Here is a 25,200-nt window from a genome sequence, read left to right as displayed (position 1 = left end):
GCCTTCACTTGGCCAGGGTTAGCCAACATTGATCCACACCCATAGCTGCAATGGGGTCCGGAAGGTGGGGCAGGATGGGGGGCAGTGAGGGAAGAGGCAAGTGTGGTACACATGCTGTCACACACACACACACACACATACACACACACACACAAACACACTCTGCTGTCTACCCACTCACCCGGTTACACCCACCTTGGCTTTTTTCTTTTTCTGCATAAGGAAAGGAAACAATAAATGCAGAATAAGTGAAAATCAAGTTTTCAGAAAACTCAGTGGCTTTTGGCTTCCTGTGACTTGGTATAGTTCTGGGGTCCAGAAATCTGGGCCACATAGAGCCAAAAGTAGTCTGGAGGGTGAAGAGAGGTGAGAATTCTCTAGGCCTGGAGACCGGCAGCTGCTCTCGTGGCTGCTCTGTTTTTACACTCATATCCTGGACACAGTCAAGGAAAGGGACCTTCTGGCTCATGTTTTGTATTTTTAAATGAACTTAGTTACTAAAACACAAAAAAAGTGGCTTTACCTAAACTGGCCTGAAAATGATTTTTGTCTGACCTACAGAGTTTTGGGTTTTGTGTGTGTGTGTGTGTGTGTGTGTGTGTGTTCCTTTTTAAAGCAAATATTTAACATAGGTAGAGACTTAATATGGAAATCTAGGTTTAGGGATTTAAAAAATAAATAAAACTAGAAGGTCTGTCAGGCTGCATGGGCCTGCGACCCCCTGTGGCAAAAATCTGGGGAGCTGAGAGCAGCTGTCGCCTGTGCCCTCCAGATGCCACAGTCACCACCACTCCAGTATAGTCCATCTTATACTGAAGCTAAGTGTCAGTTGAGAATGGCAGGCAAATATGCCCGTGTAGGGCATCAAAACCCCTGCACCTGCCTGCCCTATTTAGGTGGCACACCAGCTCCCATAAGCTTCTGAATTTGAAATTCCTAATAAATATACTACCCTGATGACTAATGTTTAAAAGATAAGAACAGGGCTGCCTGGGTGGCTCAGTGAGTTAAGCGTCTGCCTTTGGCTCGGGTCATGATCTCAGGGTCCTGGGATCGAGTCCCACTCTCCGGTTCCAAGTTCAGCAGACCATCTGCTTGTCCCTCTTTCCTCTCCATCTGCCCCCCCCCCCCCCGCTTGTGCTCTCTCCAAATAAAATCTTTAAAAAACATAAAATAAAAGATAAGAATAGAACCAAATGCACTTAATACCCAAACCAATGTCCTGTGATAATTCAGAAAGCACTTGGTCAGGGTCAGGATTAGAACCTGTGAGTGTGACTACCCAGAAGACAGTTCGATGGGGCATCTGCTATCCTGTTATTGGCCCAAGTCACGTGGAGCACAAAGAACTGCTTACAAATCAGAGCTCAAAGGCCCAAGGCAGTCACAAGCTTCCTCAATATAAAGACACACCGCATACGCCAACTCTGTGCTTGTAACTCTGGATCCACATACGTGGCAACAGGTCTCAGTATGGCGACTGGGGAAAGAGCCCAAGTCTGGGCTCCAAGAATCTGGATGTCAGTTCCAGCCCTGCCACTTATGAGCTCTGGGAACTCAAGGGAGCCACTTAATCCCCCTGAGCCTCTACTTCCTTGCTTGAATGCCACGGGCAATAATAACTTTATTACATCACAGAAACCTTGCAAGGATCAGGTGAGGTAAGGCATGTGAGAAGTACCTTGTAAGATATAAAGCACATAAATAATGGCCACCATTTGAGAGTCCATGTCATGCCAGATACTTCACATACATGATCTCATTGATTCAAACTTCACAAAAGCCTGGCGAGGCCCATAATATTATCCCCATTTTACAGAGTAGGAAACCGAGGGGTTATGCAACTTGTCCAAATCACCCAGCTGGTAGGTGGAGGAGGGAGGTTTTGATACTGACTCCAGAGCTGGTGTGTATTTTCCATAGCTGAGCCTGGCCCTCATAATCCAAGTTTCTCTTGCTGTCCCCTCCCCTCTAGCTGTTCAAATAGCTTCTCCCCTCTGTGCTTCCTTGCCCCTGGACTATGTGGCCCCAGTGCCAGGAGGCCTATTATTCCAGTCCTGACGAACAGAGATTGCAGGAACGTGGAAGTCTGCTCATCCCAGAGCAGTCACCCTATACCCACTCTCCCCTCCACCACCCTTCTGTCCCCTGCCTAGATCAGGGAAGGTGACCCCTGGACCTTTTCACATATAAGAACCAAACCACTCACCACTGGCCGATCCACAGAGATTGTATTTTCAACTTCCCTGTGAGAAACACAAACATGAGGGGGGTGGGTCTCAGTGTCACCAGGAGCAAGCAGGAAACACAGAGCGGATCTGCTCAGGTCACACAACTTCTCAGAACTGAGTCCAGACGGAGCTCAAAGGAACCCCAGGAACTAATATCTCCTACCACAGAACCCGCCCATGTGGGCAGCATCCCCAGCAGCCAAGGACACACACATGGGTTCTTACTGGCTTTGCCCAGAGCTCCCCAAAGTCAGACCCATGAACTCATCTACAGTAACCAAAAATGCAGAATATGGCCTTGCTGGCTTCCCTGGCCACGTTACCTAAAAGTTCTATCACCCCCTAATGCTTCCTATCCCTGTTCCCTATTTTCTTTCTTCCTTTCTTCTTATCACTTATCACCCTCTAACATACATATGTGTATTTTTCCTCCATGTATCCTTGTCTCATGCCAGAATGATAAGCTCAATGAGGGCAGGGATTTCTGTTTATTTCACTGCCCTGTCCTCAGTGCCTAGAAGAAGAGCACCTGGAACATAGTAGGTGCTCAGTAAATATCTGTGGGATGACAGACTGTCTAAATGAATGGAGGAGATGTGGCCAGTGGCTCAGGAGCAGAGGAAGAGGGGCAGCTGGTCAACATATCCTAGGACTCCTAGAGGGGACTGGTCCAGCTACCTCATGCCTCCAATCTCTGGGATGGGCCGCAGGGGCTTTTAGGGACAAGTGGGGAAAGTGGGGCTGACTCACTCAGAGAGGTTCCTCTTTTCAGAGAAGACCCGGAGGATGAATTCTCCCTCCTGGTGGGGCTCATAGGTGGAGGGCACAATGACATACTCGCTGGGAGGCAGGCGGAAGCGCTCAGACACCTCTCGCATGTTGATGTAGGTTTTGCTCCTGGCCTTGGAGGCGTTGTACAGGAAGAAGTCCTTCTGCAGATGCTGCTTGTTTCCATGCATCTGAGGGAGAGAAGGGCCAAGGGACTGAGATCCCTGACAAGGAAGTCCCATCCTGCTCACAGCACCCCCTCCAGGGGTCTCCTCCCGAATCCCTGGCCACCCAGTTCACAGTCGTGACCTACCTACTTCCGAGTCCCAAGGCCTCAAATAGCTCAATAACCCTGGAGCTCCCGACCCCATTTCCTCCTCCTTTTCTGTTGTGATTCAAAAGTGAAGGTCAAGTCTATCATTCCCCCACTTACCAGAACTGCTGCTGGTCAGCTCCAAATCACCTCCAGGTTGGGGAAGAACCCCAAGGAGGCAGGAGGGGCCTTGGCTGGAGTTTGAGGGAGGTGATTCCTCCAGTCACCCTCAGAATGTGTGTGTGAGTGTGTAAATTGTGAGTGCAAGAGCATATGAGTCTGAGTAAGTGTGTGAGCAGAAGTGAATAGGAATTCATGAGAGCATGTGTGTGACCATCTCTGGTGGGAAGGAGGAAAGGACACACCGGGACAGTGATAGTCGGGAGGTCATGCAGTACCCTGAGGTACTCTCTGGAGTTTGTGAGACAGGCAAGACCCCCTCCCCCGTCATAGTCCTGCCCTCAAACCCCACCAGGAAGCTTCCCGATGTGCCACTGATGGACACGGGACCCCTGGGCAATGCTGCACACACTGCTGGCCGCTGCCACTTCTATACCTCTTTGGGAACCTTGAAGAGAAACAGAAAACAAAGATGCTCAGATCCTGTGGATTTCACATCTGAACCGGGATTAAAAACTTGCAGGAAGGGAATGCTAGCAACTGTGGGGTGAATGCAGAAGTCTGATTTCCCATCTACCTATCTGGCCAGCCGCAGCCCCACTCCACCTCCCCCATCCTGGTTTTTTCCTACTTGTTACAAATATCTAAGAGATTCTGCCTCAAGTGGACCTGATACCAGGAGTTCTGGGGGTCACTGAGTATTGGGGAAGCCCTCCGAGACCCTCCCCGCTGAGGAATGTGGGTGTTTCTTGGGCTGACAACCGTTAGGAACTGCACACCTCGTAGATGGCAAAGCCAATGGTGAAGAGGTTGGCCCCCAGCTTGCGGTCCTTCCGCCGGTTCTTCTGCATCAGGGCCACCAGGAAGCTGCAGATCACCTCGGAGTCGTCAGGGTCGTCGTCCTCCTCCAGGAGTTTCAGGCGGTACTGTGGGTTGGTCCAGAAAGTGTCTGTGCCCCCCCAGGAAGGAAATGTACGTTCAGATCTGCCTCTCAGAGAAAGGGCAGGAAGAGAAATAAGACAGAGGCAGCCGATCTATCTCCTGCATCTAGGTGCTCAATAAATACAGAAGGAATGGGACGCCTGGGTGGCTCAGCGTTTAAGCTTCTGCCTTCAGCTCAGGGCGTGATCTCGGGATCCAGGATCGAGTCCCACATCAGGCTCCCAGTGAGGAGCCTGCTTCTCCCTCTGCCTGTTCCTGTGTCTCTCATGAATAAATAAAGAAAACTTAAAAAAAAAATACAGAAGGAATGATTCAGGCCTTTGTCAAATTATGTGGGGGGAGCAGGGCATAGCCTATACCTTTATACAGACGGAGCCCCATTGCGAGCTGGATGGCTCCTCCTCTCTCTCTGACCTGGGATTCTCATTCTCTGCTGTTGAAATATTGCTGGTACCTGGGATTTGCTCTTAGGCCTCTCTCACACCCCACTACTCTGCCCCCCGAGGCTGTCTTATCCACTTTTTAACCATTCCTGCACACTGATGATGCCTGAGATAAAGATCCCAGCCCTCATTTTCATTTGACTCCCTCCCTCCCTCCTTCTCTTCCTCTCTCCCTTCTGTTTTCCTTCCTTCCTTCCTTCCTTCCTTCCTTCCTTCCTTCCTTCCTTCCCTCCCTCCTTCTTCTCTTCTTTCCATCCTCTCTTCCACAAACATATACTGAGTTCTAATCATACAACCAAGTACCATTCTAATCTGTGCACCCAATTCTCTACGACACAACTTCACTTGGATATTCTACAGGTGCCTCAAACTTCCCATGTCCCAAACTCAACTCCCCTCCCCACAAGCCCATGACCAACTCCACTGAAAAACAACACACTGAATTTTTCCTCCTGTGTCTTATATTGCGACATTGACCCCATCCACTCAGGCCCCCTCAAACTTGAAGTCATTCTTCAGGGACTTCACCCAATATTCTGTCACCTAAATCTGCCCCCTTCCCCCCATCTCCGATGCTCGCAACTGGCTCTGGCTTTCATCCTCTCTGGCTCACACCCTTGCAGTCGCTGCTAACTGTTTCCAGTTCCATCCTCAGCATTATGGACACAGTATCATTCCGACACAGTGTCCTGCTTAAAAGTTGTCACCAGCCCCTTACTGCACACTCCTCAGCGTGGCCATTTCCTTCTCGGTAAAATGGGGAGGGTTTCATACGATAAGATACACCTGGAACTTAGCACAGACTCAGTTCCACTCGGAACTTGCTCTGCTTGGACCCTCCCGCACCCTGAACCTCTCCCACCTGGGAAGTTGCGGCAGCCTCCGGCAGAGCAGCCCCTCACCCAGCGGCCCTCGTTCACAGACACTGTCCACGACTGCAGCTTGTCGGACTCCAGGGCATCGGCCGTGAGGTTGCAGATCTCCAGCTTTGTGAAATGGTAGATGAAGTCGTCATAGGACATCCTGAGAGGTTGGAGAGAGAGACCCATGTGGGAGGATGGGAAAGGTAAGACTCTGGGTCAAGCGGAGCGTGATCGGACAGTTCAGGAGAACTTGTGCCTGGCCCCAGAGATGACCTTGTCTCTCCTCTTTAGGGTGAACACTGACAGTTCTTATGTCTCCACACCTAAACTACCATCTCTTCCAGTAATGACTCAAACTTCTGCATCCTTGATGGGAGAGCTTGGCAGAAATTCAATTCTCCGGTGGTACCATGTCCCTCCACATCAGGCCCAGGCACTGTGCTGGGCTCAGCAGAAAGAGAGACAGTTTAGGGGAGGACAGACAACTAAGTGAGCAATTTGAGGATGACAAGTCTCACTAATGAATCCCAGTCCTGGGAAAAACAAAGGGATCCTGAAGAAAGTCCCCTTTAAGCTGAGGCTAGAGGGCTGAGTAGAAATTATCTGTCAGAGTGAGGGTGGCATCAGGTGAGCAAGGTAGAGCTGGGTTCAGAAGATAGCTCTGCAAAGGCCAGGGAGCAAATGGCTGGAGCCACACATGCCACGGAGGGGCACAAGTGACAGAGGCCCCACCATGCTGGCCTGGTCCCAGGCTCAGTCATCTCTGTGACCTGGCTGGCTCCTCTCCAAAACCCATCCTTCCTGGGCCTTACGCTGGAGGAGGAGAACAGGGGCCAGATCTCCTGAGGGCTGGGGTCTGATGGCCTCTTTCCAGGGACTGAGGTTTGAGATTTCAGCTCCCCACCTCATCCCTTATGCTTTGGGGTCCTCCTGGGTCCTGAACTCACCAGAACTCTCCATCTTCAGTGACCTGGTGCTGCAGACGGGCCTTCTCAGCTTTGTCCACAAAGCTCCAGTCCTTCCAACTGGAGAGAAAATGGAGGAATTATGGAAGGAAGAAGGGGAGGCCTGATGTAGGTTGGGACAGGGGAAATATGAAAACGTTGAAAGAGAAGCCCACCTCCAAGTTGTAGCAAGCACAAAGCATTGAAGTGGAAATCTGATTCGATCCCCTCAGTGTAAAACCCAAGAATGCCTTCCCACCGTCCACAGGAGGAAGGCCTTAAGTGGGTTTGTAAGGGCTCAATCCTTCTCTGGCTGATCTTTTTTTTTTATATCGTTCCTCATACTTTAAAGGTTAAGAGTTGAATTCCCTTTAGTTTAGATTTTATTTTTTAAAGTAGGCTTCATGCCCAGCATGGAGCCCAAAGTGGGGCTTAAATTTACAACTCTGCAATTAAGACCCTAGCAGAGATGAAGAGTCAGACATCTAACCAACTGAGCCCCCAACTCTGACCCCGGCGGCCCTCCGGATTCCATGAAATAATACCAGTACTAGCTGTGTAGCGTTGGGCGTGTCACTTAACCTCACAGCGTCTGTTTTCCCAACTGCAGAAGGAGAATGAGTATCATCATCTACTTCTAGGGCTGCAATGAGCAATGAATGAAATAACACATGCAAAACTTTTAGACCAGCGCCTGCCATCTCATAAGTAGCTGTTTGAGTCTCTAAGGAAAAGACCAAGCATGTAAACATTTCTCTTCTCCTGCCACCCCAGGAAATAGCCTCGCTTTGTGTTTCTAAAGGCTGGCTGGTTTTCCACACTCTCCTCAAGAGGGAGGAAATAAAGTACATTTGGGGTTCAGATACACTGGAGAATAAAGCTAAACTGGATTGTCCCTGGCAAGGTAAGAGATTGAGGAAGGGCTTGGGGTCACGGAATGCTTGAAGGGAAATGGAGGTTCTGGAGAACAGAAGGAGGGACCCGGTGTGGGGAGGGTGGTCTCCTTGAATGACCCAGAGATGAGCCCCATCAGCAGCCCCTGTGATGGAGGCATTGGCCGGATGTGGGTTAAGGCTGGACACCAAACTATGGTTCTGGAGAACACAGTGAGGGTCCCTGTGGGTGGCCTGGGCCAGCAGACAATCGATGTGCCCCAAAGACCTTCCTTGAGCAGACAGCCTGTGTCACGTGCTGCTCTCTTGGGCAACCTTTCCCCACTCTTCCCATCCCACCCAAACTAGGTGACCTTTACAATAGCATTTATCTTAATTATTAGTTATTGTTGTTGTTCTTCCCACTAGGAATTTGAAGTCTACAGGAGCACAGCCTGTGTCTTTCTGTTCTTTTTTTTTTTTAATTTAAATTCAATTAATCAACACATAATACATCATTAGTGTCAGTTGTAGTTTTCAATAATTTATCAGTTGCAACACCGAGTGTTCATTACATCATGTGCTCCCCTTAATGCCCATCACCCAGTTACCCTATCCTCCCACCCTCTCCCCTCCAGCAACCCTCAGTTTGTTTCCCAGAATTAAGAGTCTCTCATGGTTTGTCTCCTTCTCTGATTTCTTTCCATTCAGTTTCTGTTCATTTCTAAGTCCCTAGGCAGTATAGTATGGGGCCTGCCACATGCTCGGGAAGGATGAGGGAAGGAATGAGGTGAATGTCTGCAAGAGGCTGGAAGAAGACTAGAGTCAGCAGATGACTCCAGGCTATCCAAGGAAGCAGCCTGGTCACAGACTATCCTCAGTGACCAGAGGGCCTGCTGTCCAGTAGGTGCTCAGCTCAGTAATACTTGCTAAGTGAAGGGGTAGCTGAAGGAACCAGTAATGATGGTGCCCTCGGTGGAGGTAAGCACAAGAGCTGAAGAGTGCATGCGGCCTCTGAGTCTTACCCCTGAGCTTAAGGGGCCACCCACCACTCAGTGAGGCAATTGGGAATCAGTGACTAGGTGCCCTATAAAGGCTTTGTTAATGTTTTGGAGCCATTATATAACTTCTCTATGTTTGTTATTTTTGTTGTACCCAGTTGGTTCTTCCCCGTTGATAAGCAGCAAGATCTTTCAGGGGACTGTGCACCTTTTTATGGGGATAGCGAGGGTGGGGAAATCTTAGCACTGGCTAGGTACCTACCACTTAAATGGGAACATTATTCCCATTTGACAGATAAGGAAACAGAGAAGGGAAATTGCTTGTCTAGTCCAGAACCCTACATTCAAACTTCGCTGCTACCTGGACCTAGCCCATGCTGTCTAGATTCTTTCCTATCCAGCCAGTGGCCATCAGACAGGTCTCTGGATCTCCAGCTCCCTGGCTCCTCTGTGGGCCCTTCCCTGGAGCCCACATCCCCTCTTCCTCTCTGCCGATCATGGGTTTTGAGGGTAATTTTAGACCAAATATTTGGAGTACTCTTGTGGTGCAGTATCCAGCCCAGCCTTGCCCTGAGCTCTGCGGGCACCCTGCCCCACTCTGTCACCTACCCGTCACTCCAGGAGCCGTTCCACTCCACCTGGCCCCAGGGGTTCCGTAGCCGCACCAGCTTCACTTTTTCACCCTTGAAGAGGGCCTTGGGCAAGGAGAAAAAAGCTCTCTAGATCTGGGCCTTTCTGGAAAGGGGATTTTTCTGTCTGGCCCTAAGGGCTAGGATGGGGATAGGGAGGGAATCCTGTACAGGGGCTGTCCTGCCTGGTCCTGGTCAAGGAGATGAATCAGAGGCTCTCTGTGGAATGATAGGAGGAGTAGTCAGAACCTTAGGACTGAGTCCGCAGAGGTCATGGCTATCTTCTAAGAAGTGATTTTCCCAGCCATGATGAGCTTTGGGGGAGGAGGGAGGATGTACACTGTAGGGCCACTCTAGCGCATTAGGTGTCTCTGAATTAGAAAAAAACACCCCTACTGGCTGAGGAACTATAGACAAATGCCTGCCTGCCCCTCCCCACTGCCACTCATAGGTGGACCGATTGAGGTGCCACTCAAAGGTGCCCCAGGACACCTGGGTGGCTCAGTGGTTGAGCCTTTAGCTCAGGGTGTGATCTTGGGGTCCTGAGATCAAGTCCTACATCAGGCTCCCTTCAGGGAGCTTGCTTCTTCCTCTGCCTGTGTCTCTGCCTCTTTCTCTGTCTCTCATTAATAAATAAATAAAATCTACCAAAAAAAAAAAAAAAGGTGTTCCTTCCTCCAGTCTCTGCCCATTCCTGTGCACAGGAGTCCTGACAAGTTTCCTATCTCCAGCCAGATGTGCTGGGCAGGGTGGGGGTGGGGAGAAGCAGCAAAATATCCTAACTACTCAATTCCCAGAGAACAGCAAACACGAGAGCCCATGAAATCAATTCCAGAACACCAAAGCGATTTCTATTAGCTCCCTGGAAATGTTGGGAAAACTGCCATCTTTAGCACTAAAAGCAAAGATGAACTGATCGCCACCTTGTTGCGAGAGCACCCCTACCAGTCCCAGAGTTCCCTGGAGCCACAGGCACTGCACCCAGACCTTGAGCAGAATCCCTTGCAGGAGGCAAGAGGTGAAGAGGCCAAGGAAGCTAAGTCCTGACTTAAGGGGACGACCCAGGTGGCTCCCAAGCCCGCCCAGCCTGCCAGCCTCACCTCCTCCAGCCCAGTGACCGAGTAGGCATGGCCTTTGACCAGCCCGCAAGCCATTCTTGTTTCATACTGAACCGGAACAATTGTCTGTGGAGCAAAAACCAGACATCCTGTCAGGGGGTGGGCAGCAGAAGTTCCGCTGCCTGAGACAAAGTGCACATTAGATATTTTCCGGGGTCTGCGAGGACAAGGACTCCTCCACGCTCTGAGAACGGGCCTCCTGGCCATGTGAGAACCACTACTGGCCCTTTTAGAGAGTCAAAAAGACACAGCCCAGACAAGTGGTTTCCCTCAAGCTGGTTGCCCCAAAAAGGTCTGTTCTGACCATCAGAGATCAATGTGAGGCTGGGACAATGTTGAGGTAGGTGAGAAGAACCCTGCCCCTTCTTTCTGGATCTCTTGGGGTCTTCGAAGGAAGAACAGGGAAAGGAGTCTGCCCTGGGCTCAGGTTACCCTTCCCCAGATCCCACCCAGAGTTGACTATTCCTGGAAAAGAAAGGAATTGAGAAAAGAGGTTAGACAAAACAATAGGTCTGACCTCCTTTCTGTATATCCCCTCACCTCCTCCAGACTTACGGAGAACATGATACTCAAGAAATCAAGAGTCACAGTGCCTGGGGAGGAAATTTGGAGGAGGCCAGATGCGAGTCTTGCTCAGGCATGACTCAGCCTAGGTGGCAGGGGAAGCCCCTCTGTTTGCAGCAATTCCAAAGTGGCAGCCCCAGGAAATGCTCAGTGTAGGGGTAGGATCTCCAATGTCCAGTGAGCCCTGGACCAAATTTCTGTGGCTTCACTTTGCCTGGTAATGAAACACCTTTAAGAAGAGCTTCCTGGAACCATACAGGGCTGTGCAATTTATGAGCCTTTTCAAGCTCAGAGATATGGGAAGAGCCAGGGCTTTTGGCATCTTAGCCTCTTCCACATTTCCGTCCTTATATGCCCCAGACCATGCTGTATAGAAAGGGATGGGATAGGAGATCCACACATCCCTCAAGTCTAGACCTGGAAAACCACTTGAAATGACTCCTTTGGCATTACTTATGCACACCGAGCAGTTGCTCTGCTGGCAGTCTGTCCCAAAGGATCATCATAACACACACAGAGATATATGTCTTGGCTCTCTATCACGATAGGATTTAAGAATAATAGCCAACCCAAGAAAGAGAAAACCATCCAATTTTCCAATAATAGATTATTGGGTTAATAAATTAAAACTTCTCTGTGTGTTGGCATACTGTGCAGCCACTAAAAATGTTTTAGGAGGCACATTAACAGTATAATTCATATTGGCACATTAAGAATCTAAAGCTAAATGAAAAAAAGCATACTGCAAAGAGGTATGTTGAGTATGACATTTTAAAAGGAAACATTTAGATGAACTGTATACATAGCAAAATCCTAGATGGATTTATACTAAATACTTAGAGTTACTGCCGTTAGACGGGAGAAGATAGAGGTTAATATTTCCTCTGTGCTTTTCTATGTGGCTCAGTCAGTGTTCTTCAGTGAATGTGCACTACTTCTGAAAGTATTAGAATATAAGCTCCATGAGGGAAGAGACTATTCTAGTGAACAAAAACTATTTTGTCTGGAACGCCTGGGTGGCTCAGTGGTTGAGCGTCTGCCTTGGCTCAGATCGTGATCTCAGATCCTGGGATCGAGTTCTGCATTGGGTTCCCCGCAAGGAGCCTGTTTTTCCCTCTGCCTATGTCTCTGCCTCTCTCTTTGTGTCTCTCATAAATCAATAAATAAAAATCTTTTTTAAAAAACCTATTTTGTTGGTTTACTAGAAGAGTGTCTGGTTCTTAGTAGGAGACCAATAAATAGTGTTGAATGAACAAATGAATGAATTAGAAGAGAAATATTTTAAAAATAAACAAAGTCTCTCTTATATTTCTGCTTGTTAATTTGTTATCCAAGAAACTGCCAGGACCACAGGGTATAAAGGAACTTTCACAGAGATTCCCTCCAAATCCTGCCTCTCCCACCCTCTTCAGGAGCCTCGGGGCAGGCAAGTTATTCCAACCCAGCCCTTGGAAGCCCACATGGAGGTCAGTGTGTAAGGCCCCGGCTGCTGAGGGGAATCTAACACCCACAAGCCTGAGTCATGGCCAATGGAGGGGTGGTCAGTCCTGGCAGTTGGAGGTGTACACACCCGGGTCGGTCTGTCATCTGAGCCTCTGGGGACGAGGTCTGAGTCCCTGAGCTGCGAGTTATCCATATTCCTCACCATCCGTGCAATCAACTCCCCCATTTTCAGTCCAGAAGGAGAGGTTCCATAGGTCATGTTTGTGCCATCCTGGGGCCCGATTGGGGGGGGCCGGGGACAGTCCAGAAGAAGGAGCGAGAGCGAACAAGGGAGGGTGATAGAAAGGGAAGGAGATGGAAAGAAGGGAGGGGACAGACAAGGAAAAGAGGAGAGATAAACAGTGTGAATGGAGACAAGGTGGAGAAAAGGGATACAGAAAGAAAATGTTCATCTATGGGTGTTTAATGCTAGCTGACCCTCCCAGGCTTTCAGACCCACTTGGAGCACCGGAAAAGGAAGGAAATTCAGGAAATCAGCTGGGGCCCTTTCCTCGGTGATGGAAAGTGCCAAGACTATTGCACACTAAGTGGCCTCTAGAGCAGGTGAGCCTCCTGCAACTCAGGAGGCCTGGCCAGTCTACGATCTCTTACCCTTGGCCCCAGTCTTGGTTCACAGCATTCTGTGGCACTGAGACTGTTCCTGCAGGCCAAGCTTCTCCCACATTACAACACAAAGCCCATATCCTAAGTGAGAGATAGGATCAAAGCTCGGTGACCAGGAGGCTGTATTAGGCTGGCCCTTAGCCTTGGACCAAGGGCTCAGGTCCAGAACCACGGATGTGGCCAGCTTAATTAGGACATACTGGGGCCAAGCAGCACTGACCACAGATGCTGGTGCTGACAGGCCTCTGGACCATCTACCTGAAGTCCAGGGCTTGGAATCCTTTTGCCCCTTTTACTAATCTCTTTAGTAAAAAATCTCCAGGAACACTTTTTCCCTGAGAAATTTTCAAAGTTGAGAGCCAGTTCCTGTTTCCTAAAACAAAATATCCATCCTGTCCTAGAGGAAAAGCCCTATGGTGCTTTTCATCATGTGAATGGCTTCCTGATAGCTGGCTGCTCCCTCCCCTGCATCCCATACCCCGGACTTACATCAATGGAACAGCCCATGAGGGAGCCTCTCTCGATGGCTTTCTTCATGATCTTGTACATGTCTCTGGGAGCATCCTTGATCTCAAAAAACTCTGTCACCCCTCCTGTGAAGTCCTCCATAGCCTCCGTAGTGTTCCCACCTTTCAGAGCCTCATAGGAACCATGGAGCCTTGGAGAGAGGATGAAAACCAATCCAACGTCACAGGGTGTCTGGAAACATGACCCAGGTGCCACGACACCAAAACTTTACTCTTAAGTCCTGTGATGTTTTCTTATCTAATTCCCCAACAACTGTTAGCTAATGGGATAGATACTATGGTTCCCTTTCTTCACATTGGAAAAACTGAGCTCCAGAGGCTAAGTGGCTTACCCAAGGTCCCAGAGATCCAGAAGCGCTGGGACTGGAACCTAGCTCTTCCCACTTCCTGATAGTTCTTTCCCACCATACCCTAAACCATAAGGAAGGGTTCCATTAAAGCCATTATTAGTAGCTGTGGTGCAGCTTCCAAGTTGAGAGATAACATGATTTTATTAATATACTGTAAGTTCATGAGGTTGAGTCAAGCAAGACCCTGGGATGTGAGCTTCAGAGATACAATGCTCAGATCCAAGACTTGCAATACCAACCTTTAATTCTGAAGGCAGAATTAAAGTGCTCACTATGATAAGCTAAATCCAAAGATTTTCTAAACATGTCTTCATTCTACCCTTAAATATAGTGTTTTAATTAAAGCCATTGTTGCCTGGACCCAATCCTCTCCAACTTTGGGTCAGTTGAACACACACACACACATGCATGTGCACAGGCACACATGCATACATGCATGCACACAAAAATGCCTTCTCTTGTAACAAGAGTTCAGCTGGATTTTGTAGTCCACCACCTTTTGCCTTCCCTCACATCCTAAAGTGTTGCCTTACTTAGCATAAGCCTTCTCCAGCAGAGCACTCCAGAATTCATTGCGGTGGTTGGATTTGGTGAAAACCAATTGATTGTTGTAAGTTGGCAGGCAGTCATCAATAACCACATCCACCCAATCTCCATAGCGCCAGAACTGCACAGAAACATCAGGGACAGAGTCACATCATCAGATTACCTTCAAGAAATGTGTCCCTACTCTGTATTCCTTAGAAGTCTCTTTGACCCCAAGGCAGTCCATTTCTGACACTCTGCACCTTGGCGCTTATTCATACTTTTTTGGGTTTGGGGTGTATCTTTCTCTAGTTGGACTGTGAGTTCCTTGGGGGCAGAAAGTGAGTTACAGACCGCTTTATCTCTTCCACACAGTCCAACGCAGTCCTGGGGGTGGAACATGCTCCATGCATACCTGAGGACTTGAGATTTTCAGTTTCTTGCTCGAAGGTCTGGAGTGGGCTCTACGTATTGTATTTTAGGTGTTTTAGCTGATTCTAATGTGCAGCCAGAGTTGAGAACTACTGGTCTAGGTGAAGGTGATGTATTGATTTAAAAATTTCTTGATGACAAAGTAGAAATTGCTGCTGAAGAAGAAAGATTGACAGGGAAGAGGGAAGTGCCCCCAGAATATACTCTGGCTGTAACAGGAGCATTGTCTAATAATTTCAGTTCTGGATCTTGTTCTTATATTTATTTTTATACAAAATAATTTATTTATTTATTTATTTAAGATAGAACACAAGCTGGAGGGAGTGGGAGAGAATCTGAAGCACACTCCATGCTGGGCACATGTGGGGGCTCCATCCCATGACCCTGCTACAATCATGACCTGAGCTGAAACCAAGAGTCAGATGCTTAACCAAATAAGGCACCCAGGGGCCCCTGGATGTTGTTCTCTTTTGAACAAATCAGTTTTAACTGAAGAAGGCCAAATATGGTTTAATTTCTTTCTAATGACATTTTCTTTCTTATTGAAAAGAGGGTGAAAATCTATCTGATCTATCTATCTATCTATCTATCTATCTATCTATCTATCTATCCCTACAGGCACAAGACCCTTTAAACATCAGAGGGAAAGTAGCAGCTTGATGGCTCAGGAAAGAAACAAAAATGAAGACCTGGCTGCCTTACCCATGCTCAGATGGCAGCAGGACTGTGAATCTGAACCAGAACAGAAGACCTATTCCGAGGCCTTCAGTCCTGAGGTTCAAGATCAGCAGGTGTGTCAAGTCAAGGTTTGGGTCAGTTCCAGGACATTAGGAGCTTCCAGGGCTAGAAACAGAACCCCAGCATCTGCGAGATCCCCATGTGTAGAACTCACTTCAGTTCTGAGCCAGCACCAGGATTTGGCTCTCTGACAGGACAATTTGGATCAAAATTTCCAATGGTTTAATTGATTCTGGAAACAAAAGAGTCACCTATGGGCGGAACCAGAAGCCAAGTCTCTGGGTTGACCAGACTTTCCTTCCAGGGCCTAGAAAAGGTGCCATAGTTACGCAGGGTGTTTCCTTTATGAACTAGAGGACCCTAGGAATTTGCAGTGCTAATATCTCAGGGACCTATTTGAGAAGGGCTGTGGGTAATAACACAGCAGCCAGCCAGCTGGAGAGGCAAAAATAGATCCATTCAGGCCAGCAAACAGGATGTCTTTCCGGGACATAGCGGAAGGGGCGAAGGGATGGGGGTCAGGGGGACAGGCTTAGGGGGCAGAGATAAACAACCGCTTCCTAACAGGCCTCAGGCCTTAAGGGGTCAAGGCTGGGAGGGTGGGTGGAACGTTTCCTGAAGCTGCTGGGAAGTCAAGACCAAGAGACCGGTGGTGGGTAGACAGCAACTGGCCCTTTTAACTACACTCCAGTTATCTCACCTGGAAGTGGAAGATCCCTGCATAGTTTTCGGTGAAACTCTGATCATGGGGTATAACTCGGAAAAGCAGGCGCTCGTTCAGGGTCAGGCAGGCAATGGCTGCGAGAAACCAGCAGTCACCTGCAGGCAAGTACATGGCGTAGATTATAGATTACTTCCAGGGAAGAAAAGACCCAGTCCCAGCTGAGTCTTCTTGTCTGCACAACGAGTTCACTGAGCGGTCACTGTCCCACTTCCAGATCTGACTTTACAGAGGTGCCAACCTGGAGCAATTTGCTGGTAGTCCCTTGACAGTTCGATCAGGCTACTTAATCCCTTCTGACTGGTTTTCCTGAAGGCCATAGGCAATTCCTCTATCTGTAATATAAGCTCACTTCCTTTTTGGTCCTCAAGGAAGATGGAGCAGTCCGTCCAAATTGGGTCCTTCTTCCTATGAAATCTGCTCTGCTGGTACCTTGGCAAGGTGAGTGCATTGCCCCCTCAGTGGAGCTTGAGCATCTGAGAGCCATGGGCCAAGCCCATTTATATTGGAAGGAAAGCCAGTTAGGCAGCTGCCTGCAACCAGTTTATAGGGGTGCTTAGACATTACTCACAATGGAAGGAGATGGAGGTATTTTCTTATTCCTTGAATTTCATTTCTGGTAGAGTACGGTATGTAGTCATTTTGCTGTGTGTGTGTGTGTGTGTGTGTGTGTGTGAGAGAGAGAGAGAGAGAGAGAGAGAGAGAGAGAGAGAGAAACAAAGAGAGAGAGAGAGAGACGATGCCCAAGGGACATGCCTGGTCACAGTCATAGATCTGCCCCCTAAGGAGGATGGGTTAAGTTCTGCAAGGCCTTTGGTTTGCTGTGCGGATGTGAAGGCCTCCTTGAGACCCCAGAGGGGAGCTGCAGGGCTGACAGCAGCCCTTCTCCTCACCCTGTCCTCCCGGAAGAAGCAAGCCTTTCCTTTGAAACAATATCTGTTAGAAGGTCCAGATTATTAGCTTGCCGGGGGCTCTGCAGGCAGCCTTTCCCTGAGTACAGAGGCACAGCTATCAAAAACCTCCTCAGGTTCTCTTTCTGGGGCCAAATAAGCCAGATTCATTTCATTTGGCCCAGGTGCTCTTTTCTCTCAAGTTTTAAGTCATGTCTGTTGAAAGACATATGGAGCTATGCTGCGGTGCTTTAAACAACAGTTTGAGCTACAAGTGCACTTTTCGTGGGCATATAGAGTTAATATACATTCAAGGGACAGGCTTGGTATTCAGAGTTTCAGAGCTTGGAATGTGTGCCATTAAAAGCAGGGTTTTTATCTTGCAGAGTGTGGTGTACAAGTGTCCTGGAGACTCTAGGGAAGATGCTGTGAAATGACCCATATCTCTCGTGACATGAGACAAAGAACTAATGAGAGATGTAGGAGAAACAAATTAAATGAAGCCATCACCAGCACAAAGATACATGAGCATGAAGTCATGTTATAAGAACCTCCTCCCAAAAATTCATTAAAAGCAAAAACATATTTTTGTCCCTTTACTTCTTATAAAGGGACCACACCTTTTAATCACCCCTTGATTGTTTGGCTGGATACGACCCCAGGGGACTCGCCTACCTAGATCTCCTTGACAGATATCAGTTCTGTTGGCGCCACCAATGATAAATCGGGGATTCTCACAAATTTCCTGTAAACAGAAGGGAAGTAATGACAGAAGTAAGAGCTATAGTTTATTGAGGCCCATACTGTAATGTTGTATTGACATCCCATATCAGGAGTGTTGTATACACCACTCAGTCAAGCTTCCAGAAACAGCCCATGAATTGCATACTATCATTTTTATTTTTCAGATAAGGAAACCATGGCTCAGAGAGGTTAAGGAACTTGCCCAAGGACACACAGAGAGTAAGCGGTAGAAGCCAGAAACATGGCTTCTTTTCCTGTTGTTCTACACTGTTCCTGCACACTGACACCCTGAGTAAGGATATACCTCAAGAGTTAGGGCAGTGTCATTACTGTCACAGCTTTGACAAGGGACAACAGAAAACATAGCTATTTTTTTTTTCTTTCTATGCCAGGAAAATAGGTGTAGGAAGGAAAATAAAGATCTTTCTTGCCAAGATGTGGTAACTACAGATATTTAGAGTCAGTATATATCCCAGGGTCTGTAGGACTTGAGAACTGGGAAAAGCAGAGAGTAAATTTGGTGTGGGTTTTGCAGGCTGAGGGTACTTTTTTTTTTTTTTAAGATTTCATTTACTTATTCATGAGAGACACACAAAGAGAGGCAGAGACACAGGCCAAGGGAGAAGCAGACTCCCCACAGAGAACCCAAATGCAGCACTTGATCACTTGATCCTGGGATCACAACCTAAGCCAAAGGCAGACGCTCAACCACTGAGCGTTTTTTTTTTTTTTTTATTTTTTATTTAATGGTCTTCACTCCCAGCCTGGAGCCCGATGTAGAGCTTGAACTCACGACCCTGAGATCAAGACCTGAGATCAAGGTGCCCCGAGAACATATTTCTTTACTCCGTCTAATCCAATACCACTGGCTCCAGCAGTTCCATCAGCTACTACAGTTTCTGTGCAGCCCAACAGAGGCCAATAGAGGGTGCTCTTGTTTTCCTTTCTAGGTCTTGGGCTTTTTTTTTTTTTTCTTTGTTTTTTAACTTAATACAATTTTGAAATAACTGTAGATCCTTTGTTTTGATTTTAGCACCATTCTTCAGAGCTTGAAGAAGCCTTGCTATCCCTGTGACACAACCCTCTCTCTCTCTCTGCCACTCCTTGTGTGTGTGCTTGTGTCTCTCTCTCCCCACACCTGCCCCCATCACAACTCAATATCCCTCCCTCCTACTTGGTAGAATGTCTTGCTTAGACCACAACACATGCACCTCCTGTCTGAAATTCTTCATGCAACAGAAGGATTCTTAAAACAAGAATTCTTGGGATCCCTGGGTGGCGCAGCGGTTTGGCGCCTGCCTTTGGCCCAGGGCGCGATCCTGGAGACCCGGGATCGAATCCCACGTCGGGCTCCGGGTGCATGGAGTCTGCTTCTCCCTCTGCCTGTATCTCTGCCTTGTCTCTGCCTCTCTCTCTCTGTATGACTATCATAAATAAATAATAATAAAAAAAAATTTGAAAAAAAAAATTCTTAAAAAAAAAACAAAAAAAAAAAAACAACAAGAATTCTTAAAAAGGTTATTACCTCTTGGGAAAAGGAGAGAATAAGGTGGCGGGAAAAGAGATGGAAGAAACCTGAATATAACTGAAAATAGGTGTGACTTAGGAACCAAGTAAATTTGTACATAATTAAAAGCCAAATGGTGCCTGACTGGCTCAGTCCATAGAGTGTGCTACTCTTGATCGCAGGGTTGTGAGTTCAAGGCCCATCCATGTTGAGCATGGAGCCCCACTTTAAAAAATTGTTTTTAGGGGATTCCTGGGTGGCTCAGCAGTTTAGCGTCTGCCTTTGGCCCAGAGCACGATCCTGGAGCCCCGGGATCGAGTCCTGCATCAGGTTCCTTGCATGGAGCCTACTTCTCCCTCTGCCTCTCTCTCTCTCTCTCTCTCTCTCTGTCTATCATAAATAAATAAATAAATCTTTAAAAAAATTTTTTTAAAAAGCCAAAATTAAAGGAAAGACAATTTTAAAAAGCAGCCTGTAAAAGCTGAAAACAAATTGAAGCAAAGGAACCTGATTGTGTATTAAGTTGGTGGCATGACTACACACATAAAAAGAATTATTTCAAGTGACTTAAAATATAGCATTTTGACTTTTATTCCTTTTGGGGTATAGCTTAAGGTCGAAAACCCAAACCATAAGGAAATATGAATCATAAGAAATAATAATAATGTTATTATTTCAAAACTTTTACATATATGTTATATGATAAATAAGAACTTATATTAATGCCATTAAGTACCAAGATGTTTTTTACCATAAAAGAAAATATGTAAGATTATAAAATCAAATAATTTAAGTAACAACCTTGCAATGTTAGAATTGAATTGGATATATAAATATAACTCATGGTTTACTTTTTATCTAAGAAAATATTTCCTATTACTTGGCATTAAAAACAAATAAACAGGGGATCCCTGGGTGGCTCAGTGGTTTGGCGCCTGCCTTTGACCCAGGGCGCGATCCTGGAGGCCCAGGGCGCGATCCTAGATACCCAGGATTCAGTCCCACGTTGGGCTCCCAGCATGGAGCCTGCTTCTCCCTCTGCCTATGTCTCTGCCTCTCTCTCTCTATGCCTATCATGAATAAATAAAAATAAAAAAATAAAAATAAAGTAAAATAAAATAAAAACAAATAAACAACCCCCCACCAAAAAAAGCCCCCTTCCAAACTAGAAGCATTAACAATCTGGTAATAAAGAGAACATCAACATTCAGATTGTGTTGTTGTGGGTTGTTTTTAAAGGTTTTATTATTATTTTTAAATTAGGCTCCTCGCCCAATATGGAGAGTCCCATGACCCCAAGATCAAGAATCATATATGCCTTACCAACTGAGCCTACCAAGTACCTCCAGATTGTGATTTTTCCCATGAAGAAAAGGTAAAACTTATTATTCCAGGCAAGACTTCTTCCTCTTTAAAAAAAAAATTATTTGAGAAAGCATATGCGTGCACATGAGCACGTGAACACAAGTGGTGGGGGTAGGCAGGGGCAGTGAGAGAAGGACAAGCAGACTCCCCACTGAGCAGGGAGCCCCACACACTGGGGGCTGGATCCCAGGACCCTGGGATCGTGACCTGAGCTGAAGGCAGATGAGCCACCCAGACACCCCAAGACTTCTTCTTAAAAAGAAGCCACGTAAGGTATAGCAGACATGTTTTTTGGTGTCCCCAGTATTTTGTTTCCTTGGAGAATACCCACTTCTCCTAGGATTATACCTCACCTTTTCACTGGAAAACAACTGCACTGTCAGTGCACGTCCTTCTGGCGAGCTTCCCCTTTCCCTTTCACCCACCTCTAGACATATAGTAGGGGCATTAGTGAGAGTGATTGGCTCAGGGATGGGCACATGACCAAATCTGTGCCAATGAGACAGCGGCCAAGACTTTCATTGTAACTATTGAGATAAAAAATATCGTTGACCCTTGATCTACACGGGGATTGGAGACATCTACCTCTGCACAATCAAAAATCCACATATAGGGCACTCCGGGGGGCTCAGGTGGCTCAGTGGTTTAGCGCCGCCTTCAGCCCAGGGCCTGATCCTGGAGACCCAGGATCACGTCCCTCGTTGGGCTCCCTGCATGGAGCCTGCTTCTCCCTCTGCCTGTGTCTCTGCCTCTCAATGTGTGTCTCTCATGAATAAAGAAAATCTTAAAAAAAAAAAAAGAGTGGAATCCAAATTAAAAAAAAAAATCCACATATAACTTTTGATTCCCTAAAAGCTTAATTACCAGTAGCCTACTGTTAACTAAAAGCTTAATTACAGTAGCCTACTGTAAAAGCTTAATTGCCAGGAAGCCTTACCTATAACTTAAACAGTTGATTAACACATATTTTGTACGTTATATGTATTCTATACTATGTTCTTACAATAACATAAGCTGGAAGGAAGAAAATATTATTAAGGAGATCATCAGGGAGAGAAAATACATTTAGAGTGCTATACTGGATTTATATTTTAAAAATCCATTTATAAGTGGACCCGTGTAGTTTAAACAAGGGTCAACTGTACATTATTCTGCTATAGTTGCTAAACTGGTAGAATGTTAGCCTGAAGCTACCAGCGGCAGCTTGCAAAGTTAGCTGCTTGGTTATAAAGCCAACTCAGAGGAAACAGATGGGGATGGGGGGCAGAAGAAGGAGGTGATGACAGATAAACAGATGACAGATAAATCTATAGATACATACTATTAGAGACTATGGCTTGATGACGTAGTTTGAGGGCTGGATTTAGGTGTGTCTAAATCCAACATCACCCTTGAACATTCAAATTATATGGGCTTTTTTTTTTTTTTTTTTTTGGTTTAAGCTAGTTTGAGTTGGGTCTCTGTTCCTTGTCATCTGAGACCTTGACTAGTGGATGTTCTGTCCCTATTATAAGGAATATATTATATAGTGACTCAAATACCAGACTTTTAGCTACATTTTTTAGTTGTTACATGTATAGCTTCCTCTCCTTGGGACTACACATTGCGAAACACGCTTCATCCTCCCATTGCCCACCAATTCCAGGGCTGGCTACTTGGAAAGGCAGAAGCAACTATTCTGATATCTTATCTGTCTGTTTGGAGGTCTAGATATTGGAATGGAGTTACATTTTTTACAGTAGCATATTCCCCAATATACCACATTTACCCTTAACACCACCTCAGCTACATTCACCAAACATTAATTGAGCCCCCAAGTATGTACAGGGCTGGGGGAATTTAGAGTACAATAAAAATGAGAAACCATCCCTGCCTGTCCTCCATGAAACCCACAGCCTAGAGACTGTCCTCACAAAAGACATCTGTTTGGTGAGGTCAGTTACCAAGCTTGATGAAGGTTAAATAAACAAGCTCTGATTTGCCTAGTTACCCACTCCTTACCACCTACTTCTCCCTCTCTTCTTACTTAAAAATACTGTGTAAATATCCTCTAGAGTGTTTGAGGCCTGTTTATGTTGCCTGATATGAACAAAGGGTAAATGGTCCCAGCTCTGTCATTTTAGCTTGGGGATCTAAGATTTCTAGCTCTGCCTTTGGTTATAATTTAGCCTGGAGACTGGATCTGTCAATGAGGGAGTCCCAGCAATGAGCAACAGATGACCATTTCCTCAGTTCCTAGGTACTGTGGTTTGTATAGTGACTCCAAACTTTTATTTTATTGTTTACCTCCATCAGTAAAATACTTTGAACATGCAACACTATGTAAGTATTCTTATTGGTTTTAAATTATATATGTGTATCTTGATTCTCCTAACATATACTGTGAATTATAAAATAAACAAAAACATACACTTAAAAGGGTGGGCTAAGGGACGTCTCAGTGGCTCAGTGGTTGAGCATCTGCCTTTGGCTCAGGTTGTGATCCCAGGATCCTGGGACTGAGTCCCGCATCGGGCTCCCCAAAGGAAGCCTGCTTCTCCCTCTGCCTATGTCTCTGCCTCTCTCTCTCTGTGTATCTCTCGTGAATAAATAAATAAAATCTTTATTTAAAAAAAAAGGATGGGTTAAATTAGATATCTGTGGAGGACCTCTGGTTCAGTTCCAACATGTAAAGAGCTTGAAAGTCATCACACTTGTCCTTACCACAAGAAAAAGCTGAACAAATTGAAAATCAGTGTCTTTGCTCAGACCCATCAGAGAACTGAGGTTGCAGGGCAATCTACCACCCTGAAATATGGACACAAGTGAAACTAGAAAGTTACAGCTGAGATGTACTTATTATCTAGAGCAGAAGCTGCTGAAGCCATGAAGTGGTGTGATCACACTTACCTGTAATTTTGATGAATTTCTAGAGGTTGAGTGTAAACTAGCATGAGAATAAGAAACTTCTGGAGGCCAAAGGTTTGGGACAATCCTCCCCCAACCATACTTTCATGGTTTTTACCTCCAAATATCCCACTAAATTCTCATGGTGAAGATCTAAGAAAGATCCACCTCTAGAAAAGCTTTTCTAGAGTCTTACCTAATTTGGGAGAAGGGCGTTATACCCTCTCAAACCCCCTCCAGCCTTCCTTTCTCACCTAAGAAGGGAAAAAAATGCTATACCAATAGGGAAATGTGTATAAAGGTTACATAGGCCTATTAAAGATAAAGATTAAATCATGAATTTATGGAACGCTTCCCTTCCCACCTTAACACTCTGTCAACAGGGCTTCAGTGTTATAACAGCCACTTACAGCTAAAGAGCTTCAAGGTACAAATACTTAGGGGGAATATTTAGGAAAGCCCAAAGGCAAGAGGAGGGTGGAGAGAGGGGCAAAACAAAAATACTATAGGAATTTGAAGCCTCTGATATCTGGCTATAGGCAGCATTAAACACCGCACAACTCTTAGTGAGCCTAACATAAATCCTCATGCCAAAGGCTTATCCATCTGTGTTCTCATTACCCAAAACAACATGTCTGGCTTTCAGCAAAAAATTACAAAGGAACCCAAAAGGCAAAATAAAAAATAAAAAATAAAAAAAAGTCTGGAAAGAAAGCAAGCATCACAACTATGTTCAGATATGACACAGTTGTCAAAATTATCAGTCAGGAATATTAATAACTATGATGAATGCATCAAGGAGTCTAATGGAAAAAGGAGATAATGTTCAAGAAAAGATGGGTAATATAAGCAGGGAGATGGAAACACTAAGAAAGAATCAAAAGAAAATGACATGAATAAAAAACACTATAACATATATTTGACAGGCCCATCTATAAACTGGGTAAAGACAATGGGAAAAAGCAGTGAGACAGAAGGCCAGACAAGAGGAACTTCCCGTGAAATGCAAAGGGAAAAAATAATGAAAAAAAAAAAAAAAAACAAAAACAAAACCTCAAACCAAATGCCAGAGCAGAACATCCCAGAACTGTGGGGTAATTTCAAAAGTGTAACATATGCATAATTGGAATACCAGAGGAAAAGAGACAGCAGAGCAGAAGAAATAGTTGAAGTAATAATGGCCAAGAACTTTAAAAAATTGGGACACCTGGGTGGCTCAGAGGTTGAGCGTCTGCCTTCGACTCAGGATGTGATCCCAGAGTTCCCGGATCAAGTCCCATATCGGGCTCCTGCATGGAGCCTGCTTCTCCTCCCTCTGCCTATGTCTCTGCCTCTCTTTGTGTCTCTCATGAATAAATAAATAAAATCTAAAAAAAAAAAAAAAAGAACTTTCCAAAATTAATGACAGATACCAAACCACAGATCCAGGAAGCTCAAAGAACATAAAAGAACATAAGTACCAACAGAATACAACAACACAAAACTACACTTAGGCCTATCATATGCATACTGCAGATAACCAAAGAGAGAAAAGAAGCCAAGAGGGGAAAAATACCTTTTCTATAGGGGAACAAGGAAAATAATTACAGCAGACTTCTCTT

General features: G+C 46.1%; 1 protein-coding gene across 5 annotated transcripts in view; it reads right to left on the bottom strand.

Moving 5' to 3' along the window:
• CAPN3 (calpain 3) overlaps positions 1–25,200 on the bottom strand; it is a 54,026-nt gene that overhangs the window by 7,135 nt on the left and 21,691 nt on the right. For 2 of the 5 annotated variants that reach the window (XM_025998543.2, XM_072738381.1), the window contains exons 2-14: positions 17,773–17,842; positions 16,187–16,305; positions 14,325–14,458; positions 13,404–13,572; positions 12,379–12,522; positions 10,227–10,310; positions 9,107–9,192; positions 6,628–6,705; positions 5,680–5,840; positions 4,212–4,381; positions 3,869–3,880; positions 2,982–3,190; positions 2,210–2,246 (exon numbers count right to left, since the gene is read on the bottom strand). In XM_025998543.2, coding sequence (XP_025854328.1) covers positions 2,210–2,246; positions 2,982–3,190; positions 3,869–3,880; positions 4,212–4,381; positions 5,680–5,840; positions 6,628–6,705; positions 9,107–9,192; positions 10,227–10,310; positions 12,379–12,522; positions 13,404–13,572; positions 14,325–14,458; positions 16,187–16,305; positions 17,773–17,842 — 1,473 coding nt within the window. Of the gene's footprint in view, positions 1–195; positions 214–2,209; positions 2,247–2,981; positions 3,191–3,432; positions 3,881–4,211; positions 4,382–5,679; positions 5,841–6,627; positions 6,706–9,106; positions 9,193–10,226; positions 10,311–12,378; positions 12,523–13,403; positions 13,573–14,324; positions 14,459–16,186; positions 16,306–17,772; positions 17,843–25,200 lie in introns of those variants that run through there. The other 3 variants (XM_025998540.2, XM_025998546.2, XM_072738383.1) reach the window with 3 other exon arrangements.

Source organism: Vulpes vulpes, chromosome 15 (genome assembly GCF_048418805.1).
Source record: "Vulpes vulpes isolate BD-2025 chromosome 15, VulVul3, whole genome shotgun sequence".
NCBI lineage: Eukaryota > Metazoa > Chordata > Mammalia > Carnivora > Canidae > Vulpes > Vulpes vulpes.
This window is presented reverse-complemented; position numbering and strand designations above follow the sequence as displayed.